Source organism: Neoarius graeffei, chromosome 25 (assembly GCF_027579695.1).
Source record: "Neoarius graeffei isolate fNeoGra1 chromosome 25, fNeoGra1.pri, whole genome shotgun sequence".
Classification (NCBI taxonomy): domain Eukaryota; kingdom Metazoa; phylum Chordata; class Actinopteri; order Siluriformes; family Ariidae; genus Neoarius; species Neoarius graeffei.
Genome location: NC_083593.1, coordinates 13,806,136 through 13,817,722, shown reverse-complemented (window position 1 = coordinate 13,817,722; position 11,587 = coordinate 13,806,136). Strand labels below are relative to the sequence as shown.

Sequence of the window (11,587 nt, the reverse complement as noted above, 5' to 3'; positions counted from 1 at the left end):
AAGATTCGTTTCGTTTTAAATGTTTGCCAAAAACGAACCACATCACGGCCTACAAAAACTCGCCGTCCAACCTGCGGAAGCATATTGAGGTATATAAACGTTTTTTTCCAAGAGAAAACTTGCAACGAAGCTGTCTGTGCTTTTAGAGCTAGCGATAACGTTATAATAGCTATGCAGTCTGGTTAGTCAAATGACTTTCTATGGATTTGCCCGCCAAGCTACCATCGCCTTGTCCACAGCTAACGTTTACACATAGCTTGGACACTCTTAGTTAGCATGTAAAAACAGAGTTACACGAACATGAATGGCGTTACCTTATCTGAAGTCCTTTCAGAAATATATGTTTTAGCATAATCTTGCCAAATAAACAGAATGTTGAAATGTTTCTTTTCTAGTAGCGTTAGCTACCCAATATGATTTCGAGTTTGAAAAGAATTTGCTAGCATCTCAGGTAGAGCGTCACTGACTAGCTAGCTAAATGTTAAACCACCATGATGGCACAGCATGCGTTCATTTTGTGAATTCACATTTCTGTCTTTGGTAACGGCGTTAGGTTTTGTAAGCGTTGTGGCAATAATACAACGATGTGTTGACAGAAAATGTACTTTTAAAAGCAAATACTTCAGTATTTTAAGTAAAAATGTGACTGGACACCTTTCACTTGTATCGGAGTAACATTTGACCAGTGGGATCTGTACTTTGATTTAAGTAACGAAGTTGGGTACTTTGTCCATCTCTGGCATTCTCCATCTCTTCTATCCATCAATTAATCACACAGACACTCCGTGAGCTCGTCTGTGATGTCATGCGACACAGCAGTTCGAAAAGATACGGTTAGATGGCTTGATAGTCTTCACCTTCCTGTATTTCTACTTATCATGTGATAAGGGGGACCTAATCGGTGGGTGGCGATTTTCAAAGAATAATTAATGGAGAAAATCAGGGTGGGAAACAAAAACAACTGTCCTGTGCTGATTGTAGGACTCGCTCACTGTACAGACATACTGAACATCCTTTCAATACATTTAGGTCTGCTTATCTTTATTCTTCTACACTTGTACAATATAATGATCTATAATCTCACTATCGCGTGCCACCCAGAAATAGACTAGTCAGGGTGTCTGCAGGCTTGAACAAGTTCAATTTAAGACTTTTTAAGACCATAACAGGTTAAATTTAAGACTTATGCCGCACAAAAAAAATAAAGAAAATTGGGAGAGCCTGAATTACTTTCGAAATAAAATTTATCATCATTCACCAATGAACTCATTACATCCCTAGGGTGCGCTCTTGCATTAATGAGGAACTAAGTTGCAGGGGAGCCAAAGACATCCCGCAAATCACTTGAGGATGAGGCATTCGATTCCGTATGGTTTGCGTGTTGTAGCGTTACAGTTTGCACGGAGTTAGCTGATACACCGTGTTGAGATGTGCTTGGACCTGACAACGGTGAACAAAATTGAGTGATGGCATGCGATTGTTGCAGACTTTTATGGCAGCCTGGTGCTTCTCCGCTTTCGCGTGCGATTCCGGTGCCTTTACACCCAGGGTGCCGAGTTTGAGTGCTCTTTTGCACAATGTGCAGTACACCTCAAACGGATTGTTTGGTACACGTTTCAACCAGTCTACGAAATCATTGCGTTCAAGCCAGCAGTTGTTAAACTTGCATTTGCCCATTTTGCTACAAACCGTGACAATAGGGCTGTGCGATATGGGAAAAAATTAATATCCCGATACATTTTCTCCATTTCACGATATACGATATATATCACGATATATTTAAATCTCCTCTAAAGGACTCCATGAAATCTAACTTTTACTCTTTACTGTTTTCACTACAATCCCTGCAGATTAAATAACATTCTTGGTTAACTTTACAGGTGGTTTTCAACAACACATTTTAAATTTTCATGTTGGTGATTAATCACAATTGAATTGAAATAAGACTATTTTTATTCAACAAAGATGTGGCACAAACTGCAAAAACAATCTTGAAAATTGCAACAAAGGGGCAACACAATACAGAGCTGCTCAGAGCTCAAATCAATAAAGTGCAAGCTCAACACTGAGAAAGACATTTAGCCTAAATAAGAAAAGTGCTCTTTCATTAAATTATTTGAAAAAAATAGATCTCCAAGCTATTAACCTGACTACTGAGAACCACTGGAACATTCACAATAGAGAGAGAGATTGAGGGAGAGAAGAGAGAGATCTGCAAAACATCATTTTTCTCTTTACACACTTTTGAACTGAGTGTTTTCTGGCTCTGCCTCTCAGATGTGTACAATTCCGGTATTGCCTTCTCTGTAAAACGTCTGCGACCAGGCAACTCATGTTTGGGATCGAGTGTGTTTAGTAATTTTTGGAAGCCTGGTTTTTCCACTATACTAACTGGGATCATGTCTTCGGCAATGACGTTAGTGATTGCATCCGTTATAGCTCTCCGTCTCTGACTCGTTTTCTCATATGGGGTGGCTTTGGAGAACGAGGCCGCTATGGTCATTTGTTTAGCTCGTGGGCAAGTAGTTCGGAGTTTAAGAGACTCTTCATACTGTACTGGGTGAGTTTTCAGGTGATGGAACATATTTGTAGTGCTGCTGCCTTTTGTGGTGACAGGTTTTTTTGCACACTTTACAAACTGCCATTTGCTGTTCCACGTCCTCCTCGCGATATCCAAAAAATGCCAGATGACTGACCCCTTACTAGTTCTTTTAGGAACCAATTCGTCCGCTTCCATTTTTAATTTGTCTCTGAAATTGACAGAGCTTACACGGTAGCCTACGCAACACCAGCAATTGCACGAACGGAGTCAGCTCTGTAAACCGGAACCAGGAAATCTTCCCGCCGGCAGTGTTGCCAGATACTGCTGACGTTTTCCAACCCAAAATATGTTCAAAACCCGCTAAAAACGCACTTAAAACCGCCCAATCTGGCAACACAACTGAAACTAGAAAATCTTCCAGGAAGTTCCTTTCAGCACCGAGATGCTAACCAATCCCGGGTGACATCTAGGTGCTGAAAGGAACTTCCAGGAAGATTTTCTACGTGCAGAATAATTCTGGCTCAGGTGGCTAAGGCACCATACCATAAATCCGGGGACCCGGGTTTGATTCCGACCTGAGGTCATTTCCCGATCCCTCCCCGTCTCTCTCTCCCACTCATTTCCTGTCCTGTCTCTACACTGTCCTATCCAATAAAGGTGAAAAAAGCCCCAAAAAAATCTTTAAAAAAAAAAAAAAAAGACTCCGCGGACACACTGCTAGTTCCCTTTTGAGGCTGGCTCCTCTCACGGTTTCTTCTTCTTCATGCTGTCTTGGTTTGCCTTTTTCCATGCCACCTTCACCTCTGCTTCTCTCATTACGGAACTGAATCTATGTCTACATTTCTGTAAACTGGCCTTTGTTAAAAGTGCTATAAAAATAAGCTGAATTGAATTGAACAGTGCACAACACACCTGAGCACACATCAACACATCCCAGCATGATAATCTAATCCCCCCCCCAAAAAAAAAAAAATACAAGGGAACAAAGAAAATTTATGACCCAGGTTTTTTATCTTGAAACTGACCTGGAGATGAGATTTAGTGACAGATGGTGCCCACTTCATGGCTTCCTTCAGAATTTCACCACAGCGTGCAGCAAAGTCTTTCACAATACTCTGCGTCAGGACAGAAATCTCACGGTAATTAATAAAGGACATTTTTAATTGAATTTTAACCATAATTATAATTTTTTACAGTTACTGTAATATATAACAGTATGGCTTAGATCAGGAGTCCTCAAATTTTCTACTTTAAGGCCCCACCTATTCATATTTGTAACAAGTCGGGGCCCGTTAAAAAACATCCCCAATTATTTTGGCTCATCTATTCTATTAGAATCTAATAATCTATTGTAAAGTGTATTAACATGATGCAACATCACTCCCTGTTATAAATGGGAGCCCAGGAATTAAATAAATGCAATAAAACCACACTGTTTTTAATTGTAGGTATTGTATTTAAAAACAAAACCGTATGGATGTACCAGAAGCCAACATAAACCCATGCATGCAGGGCGTTCTCAATCAAAAGGGATTAATGATCCAAAAGTGGAGTCTGGTCCATTAATACAAGAACTTATTGCCATGTTTGTGTTCAGCAAACAAGCAAGTTATTAAAACCAAGAAGTGGATATAGAAACCACTCAATGGGATTAGATCCTTACATGCTAACAAAGAAGGATTTTTCCGATGAAAGAAAAATTTACTCCCTAAATTTGACATTAGTAGAATAAATTTTGATCCTATTGTAGCTGGAACTAAATACAAAGACAATAATTATGCATGCTATTAACTTAATATGAAGATAATTAACAGATAAATCAACAGATTAAGTTTTTTTTTTAAACATTGTGTATATTTTTAGTCTTTTGTATTTGTAATTATTTGTATCTGTACATCCATGACCCCACCAGCTCTGCTGATCAACTTATCGTATTTAAATAAAGTTATTCGTTCATTCATTCCAAGTTCGCAAATTATCCATCTGCTAAGTTCTCTGAAATCTCAAACTACCTGGTACTACAGACATCGTTCGATAAGGACAAACAGATGAAAACCTGGAAGAGCACGGAGGAGTACAAGTTTTTATATGTGGCTGGGTTAAAGATCTGGGGATCAGGAAACTACAAGATAAATCTTGTATCGTTTATGCCTGGGTAAGGAGGAATTTCTGGGCTTGAGCTTTTTGTATGCGTCTTTGCAATGGTTGTGAAGATGCTACAAGTTTTAATATCAAGTGTAAACAAACCACAGCCGCTTGATTCTCAATCCTCCCTGCTCTCATCTTCCAGCAGGCATCACGGATCCATATAATTTACCCACAAATGTATTTAATTATTCTGCCCACTGCACTCTGTGCGCGCGCTCACGTGCGCATGTGTGGGTTAAATGTAGAAGAGGAATGTGACAAACATAAAAGCCTGTTCTTCTTAATTTACCCATAAATACATTTATACGGTAAACCAGCTACCGGATTTAGAATACTATGACATCCTGAACTATTTAGTATTTGGCTTCAAACTTGAAAAAATTCGCGGCCCACTAGATGGCACTTCGCGGCCCAGTGGTTGAGAAACACTGGCTTAGATAATGCTAAGCCATTATCTAATGATAAATAACCTTTTTTTTTTTTTTTAAATGAACTGCATTAAATCACAAGCTCTACACTCATATTTTCTACTGTATATTAATTTGTTTGCATATTTTGAGTTCATGTTACTATTTAGCATCAATGTGACAGTCAAATTTTGTTATTAATTGAATTAATAATCCCAATAAATAATAGCAAAATCAAATCATATTACTATTTTAAAATCAGGGGAATATGTAGTGTCCTTAAAGAAAGAAAATTTTTAAAATTTAGGAAAAAAAAACCAAGCAAGTCTGCTGCTTTGGAGTCCTACCTCTCTGGCTTCGTAAGTATCAGGAACAGTGATGCGATAAGGAGTATCTGGGATGTCATAATACGGCTGATCTTTGTGGATGTCCTTTTTTAAAAAAAAAAAAAAAGTGAGAAAGGAAGAGTGATGCTGACATATGATACAGGGAAAATACTCTGACTAGAGTTGGTATAAACTCACAGCGCTGAGCGAAAGGGAAAGCGTCTGCAAAATGTCCAGCATTGTTTTCAACACACGGCCGCTCCACAACAAGTGAGGGAAGCTAGAAAGAAAAACACACCAGTACATCATCAATAGAACTTTAATAATAATAACAATAATAAATAAATAAATACATTTTATATTATACACACACACATGTGCATCTCAAAAAATTAGAATACCATGAAAAAGTTCCTTTTTTTCATAATTTAATTCAAAAAGGTAAACTTTCATATATTCTATATTCATTACATGTAAAGTGAAATATTTAAAGCCTTTTTTGTTTTAATTTTGATGATTATGGCTTATAGCTCATGAAAATCAGAAATCCAGTATCTCAAATTATTAGAATATTCCCTAAGATCAATAAAAAAAAAAGGATTTACAATACAGAAATGTCCAACTTCTGAAAAGTATATTCATTTATACACTCAATACTTGGTTGGGGCTCCTTTACCATGAATTACTGTATCAATGCGGTGTGGCATGGAGGTGATCAGTCTGTGGCACTGCTGAGGTGTTATTGAAGCCCGGGTTGCTTTGATAGTGGCCTTCAGCGTATCTGTATTTTTGGGTCGGCTGTTTCTCATCTTCCTCTTGACAATACCCCATAGATTCTCTATGGGGTTCAGGTCAGGCAAGTTGGCTGGCCAATCAAACACAGTAATATCATGGTCAGCAAACCATTTGGTAGTAGTTTTGGCACTGTGGGTAGGTGCTAAGTCCTGCTGGAAAAGGAAGTCAGCATCTCCAAAAAGCTCGTCAGCAGATGGAAGCATGAAGTGCTCTAAAATCTCCTGGCAGATGGCTGTGTTGACTTTGGACTTGATAAAATACAGTGGACCAACACCAGCAGATGACACGGCACCCCAAATCATCACAGACTGTGGAAACTTCACACTGGGCTTCAAACACCTTGGATTCTGTGCCTCTCCACTCTTCCTCCAGACTCTAGAACCGTGATTTCCAAATTAAATGCAAAATGTACTTTCATCTGAAAAGAGGACTTTGGACCACTGAGCAACAGTCCATTTCTTTCTCTCCTTAGCTCAGATAAGACACTTCTGACATTGTCTCTGGCTCAGGAGTAGCTTGATATTAGGAATGCGAAAGTTGTATCCCCCTTCTTGAAGATGTCTGTTCGTGATGGGTCTTGATACACTGACGCCAGCCTCAGTCCACTCCTTGTGAAGCTCTCCCAAGTTCTTGAATCAACTTTTCTTGATGACAATCCTCTCAAGACTGCGGCCATCCCTGTTGCTTGTGCACCTTTTCCAGCCACCCTTTTCAGCAATGACCTTTTGTGGCTTACCCTCCTTCTGGAGGGCATCAGTGATCATCTTCTGGACAACAGTCAAGTCAGCAGTCTTCCCCATGATTGTGGTTGTGTGTACTGAACTAGACCGAGAGATACACTGTGTTCATACTGTTTTACTCAAACTCGAAATGAAATATTCTAATATTTTGAGATGGGTTTGTTTTAATGGTTTTGTACTGTATGCCATACTGATTAAAATTAAAATAGAGAAATGCTTGAAACATTTTAGTTTATGTGTAATGAGTCTATAATATATAACATTTTCACTTTCTTAAATAACTGATGGAAAATATTGAACTTTTTCACAATATTCTAATTTTTTGAGATGCACTAGTGTGTATATATATCAAAAGTAGTTCCTAAAAATTCATATCTCCGCTGATGAGCTGGCTGCAACATTCCAGGTTTGCCTGACAGTCATGAGCATGCCCCATAGGCTGCTTGAACACTTCTTTCCCAGAAAAAGCACTGACCATTGTGCTTTTCACAGGCATATGCAGCTCACATGATACACACTGTAACCTTAACAACAACATTCTTACCACTCCTAGATAGTACCAGCTAACTGACTAGCCTAGCTGTCTTTTTAGAGTAGAACTTTATGATTTAAAAAAAATGATTAGTTTAACTCGGTTGATGAGAAATTGTTTGCTTTTATTGCAGCTTTGTTATTTTTAGTTAACATTAGAAACTTGAACGAGGTGAAAGTTACATTATTAGGCCTGTGATTGTTTGGCATTTCCCGATTTTTCAATTCTGGAAGTGCTCCATTGTGACCAAAAACCTTTGGATAATTTTTTTTCACCCCGTCTTTAAAAAAAAAAAAAAGACCTTATGGCTGCTCCCCCCTGGATCACGTGTAAATCATGCACTGGCAGTTGAGAAACAATGGCTAGTGTGAAAGCAGCCTTAACCTTCAACTGCTCAGTGCTATGCTTGAATTGTGCCCTAGTGTCTACCAAGAAAGGAGTTTAATACAGAATTAAGATGATCATCCAGCTTTTCAACCACAACAACATTATTTTTTTGTCCATGAGCCAAGTATGAAAGGACTAGAGCTGCAAACATTTCTGAAATTCATGGTGTGCTTTCCAAACAAAACTGCATGCTTACGTTTCAGCCAGGCCCGAGAGGTATTTGTCAGCCACGCGCCTAATCCGTTTGTGGATGTGATTAAAGTTGACCAGTAGGAACTGAGCGTGCCGCTCCAGCTCCTCTTCATGAGCCTTGGTCTTGGCCTGATGCAGGAAATAAAGACTTGAGAGCTCAAGTCGCTTTAAATACCTCTACAATCAAACGCCATCATTTCAGAGCCTACCTTGTCTGCCATCATTTGAAGGAAGACCTCAAAGACTTTATCACCAACCGCAATCACACACTGCATCATCCCTGAGGAAAAGGAACATAAAAAAAAACCCACACCACAAACAATAGATTTCATATTAATCTTCATAATAAATAAGATGGTTAACCACAATGTTTAACCAGAACATCAAGGGTGTAGTAGCTCATCTGGCTTGCCATCAAAACAACCATGACTATCAAAACATCACACAGAACTGAAATGTGGCAAAGTGAGAGAGGACCAACCTCCACGACAAATTGTTTACAACGAGAAAATCAACAAAAAGGACTAAATTTTGTTCCCGAAGGGACGATCTACCCAAAACATCGATCAGAACTGGAGTCGCATGATAAATGAGAGAGGAGATACAATTCTAGTCAGAAGAAAATTTAAGTTGACCTAGTTACTAATTTGTTAGCAAAAAATTGACAAAACGATGACCAAGTTTTGTGCAGAAGGTCCAGTTCTTTCAAATAAAAAAATCGGAACTGAAATCCATTGAGAAATGAAGGAGGAAGGAAGGAGGCACGATTTAACTAAAAATAAAGTTCTAAACAAATCGTTTACCAAAAAAAAGACCAAGTTTTGTTCCCCGAGGCAAGATCTACCCAAAACATCGATCAGAACTGCGAGAGGAGATACAATTCTAATGCGAAGTCCCAAAATTCGTTAAGTTGACCTAATTACTAATTTGTAAGCAAAAAATTGACAATACAATGGCCAAGTTTTATGCAGAAAGTCTTTTTCTTTCAAATAAAACCATCAGAACTGAAATCCAATGAGAACTGAGGGACGGAGGGACGATTTAACTGAAAATAAACAAAAGTTGTAAACAAAGCTGTAAACAAACGAGAGAGGAGATACGATTCGAGTGAAAAATCCGAAAACTAGTTCAGGTGACCGAATTAGCAGTTTGTTAGCAAAAATGTGACAGTACAATGACTGAGTGTTGTACAGAAGAACTAGTTCTTTCAAACAAAACAATCAGAACTGAAATCCAGTAAGAACTGAGGGAGAAGATATGATTCAACTGAAAATAAACAAAAGTTGTAAACAAATTGTTTACAACAAGAAAATCAACAAAGATCTTCCCTTTCCCTCAAGGGAAGATCTACCCAAAACTGAAATCGGATGAGAACTGAGAGAGAAGATACAATCCTAGTGAGAGGCCTGGAAAATTCTTTAATTTGGCCTAATTACTAACTCGTTAGCAAACAATTTGACAAAACGACGACCAAGTTTTGTGCAGAGTGACGAGTTCTTTCAAACAAAACAATCGGAACGGAAACCCGTGGAGAATTGAGGGAGGAGATACGATTTAACTGAATTGTAGATGACGGACGCCATGCCGTTGCGATATCTAAGGTGGTGTTTACATTAGACCGTATCCGTATCGTTTTCGTTGCGGATGCACTGTCCGTGCACATTAAAACGCCGGGAAACGACTCCACAGGCGGAACAATTTGAATCCGCCAGGGCCCACGTATTCAACCCAGTACGTATCTGATCCGGTGCTGTGTAAACATTGAGGAACGAGGATACGCAGTGCTGAGCTCTAGCTGACGTCGTCATTGGACAACGTCACTGTGACATCCACCTTCCTGATTCGCTGGTGTGACATCCACCTTCCTGATTCGCTGGCGTTGGTCATGCCACGTTGGTCATGTGACGCGACTGCTGAAAAACGGCGCGGACTTCACTTCCTGCTATTTGTGTGTGTACGCGAATCGTTTTAAAAACGTTAATCTGATGATCCACTGATTCGAAATAATGTAAACAGGGCCTAATTGGCCTTATAGCCAGATGAGCTAATGACATGCACGAGTAGGAAACGCAAGTCTTTTTTTTTTTTTTTTCCTTTTACCTGACTTGTCTTTCTGGATGGCTCGATCTTCAAAATAACGGAACATCACCTGGAAACGGTCTGAATCCAGAGATCGTAGCATTCTGTAATTTGGAAAAACTTGTATTATACTGCACGTTCATTTGAAAGAAAGGTCGTCTTCTCGAATTCAAATGCTAACTCACTGTAAATGAAATCGGGCAGCTAGGAACTTTGATATTTACACCACAGAATATTAGTAATTAAATAGAAAACTGATTTGCTGCATGCTGAAATGATCTAACTTTCATTCCACAGCATTAAACCTAACTATCAGCGGTTAAGAAGTATAACATTTTGTTCATTAATTAAAATAATCTGTACTCATCAATAAGCTACTATGGATACAAGAGGAATAAAACACTTCAGGATGGGCCGTTACAGGAAAAACAATCAACCAACCAACCAACACTGACCTGGTAACAGTAACTTTGCATTACAGCACCTGGTCGTTGATTATTTTTCTATAAAATCAGCACACACCATGTTTTATTCCTTACATATTATATGCGTAGTGTACACTGCTGAAGAAGTACCTCATATATTCGAGCCGGTAGACTGATAGCAGGTAGGTAGACATGGCAAAGTCCAGCTTATTGATAAGGGCTGCTACTTCAGGTGGAGGATCCAGTAAGTTAATGATGGTGCTTCTCAAATCATTCAACTCCGCCTCGAAATAACACAAGCAAGCGCATCGTGCTTAAATACAAATCTGTCCAACACTAAAAACATTACAGCACTTTCCTGTACATCATGACCTTCCTATTACCCCTCAGATATATACCGCCACTGGACATGGGGCAGATTTTACTAAATGACAAGTTCCTTCAGAATTAAGTTCGAAAAAAAGATTCCTTAATAGAGCTGAAGAAGTAGTGAACATACCGGAGTGACCGTGTCGTTCTTCAGAGCCGAGTTATATTGCAGTTCCGAGCGCAGAGGCTCACCGCTAGGAAATGTCAGCAAAGGGGATTTAGTGGCAATTTCACACACGCCCTCGTACCATTCCTCTGGCCATAAACCTGGAGAAGAGACAGTACGATATTAGTGCACAGAAAACTGCAAATCGCTCTCGGATACAGTAGTCTGAGGTACGCTAGGATAACGCAGCCATACTAAGTACAGTTTAACAATTACAGCTCACCTGAACCCTCCACCGCAAAGCCCATGACGACTGAATAGAGCCAAAAGTCTCTGAAAAGCTTCTGCAGCCTGGGTTTAGCCTCCTTTATTGGTGGTAAGCGTCTAGTCAGCTGAAAATCAAGTTGATTTAAAGTTGATTCATTTACAAATTTAAAAAAAAAAAAATAGTCTGAGATGTACAGTAAATAATTTCAGAAGTGAAAACCGCTGTGCCATTATGGACATAATGGCTTTCACACTCGTTTTGGATAAGGAAT

The 11,587-nt window shown here is 39.1% G+C and overlaps 1 protein-coding gene across 7 annotated transcripts in view; it reads right to left on the bottom strand.

Moving 5' to 3' along the window:
* pi4kaa (phosphatidylinositol 4-kinase, catalytic, alpha a) overlaps nt 1-11,587 on the bottom strand; it is a 97,769-nt gene that overhangs the window by 45,801 nt on the left and 40,381 nt on the right. For all 7 annotated transcript variants that reach the window (XM_060908776.1, XM_060908777.1, XM_060908774.1 and 4 more), the window contains 9 exons: nt 11,332-11,440; nt 11,073-11,209; nt 10,724-10,857; nt 10,170-10,252; nt 8,279-8,349; nt 8,074-8,198; nt 5,622-5,703; nt 5,445-5,528; nt 3,568-3,657 (listed from right to left, as the gene is read on the bottom strand). In XM_060908776.1, the coding sequence (XP_060764759.1) occupies nt 3,568-3,657; nt 5,445-5,528; nt 5,622-5,703; nt 8,074-8,198; nt 8,279-8,349; nt 10,170-10,252; nt 10,724-10,857; nt 11,073-11,209; nt 11,332-11,440 (915 nt within the window). The remainder of the gene's footprint in view (nt 1-3,567; nt 3,658-5,444; nt 5,529-5,621; nt 5,704-8,073; nt 8,199-8,278; nt 8,350-10,169; nt 10,253-10,723; nt 10,858-11,072; nt 11,210-11,331; nt 11,441-11,587) is intronic.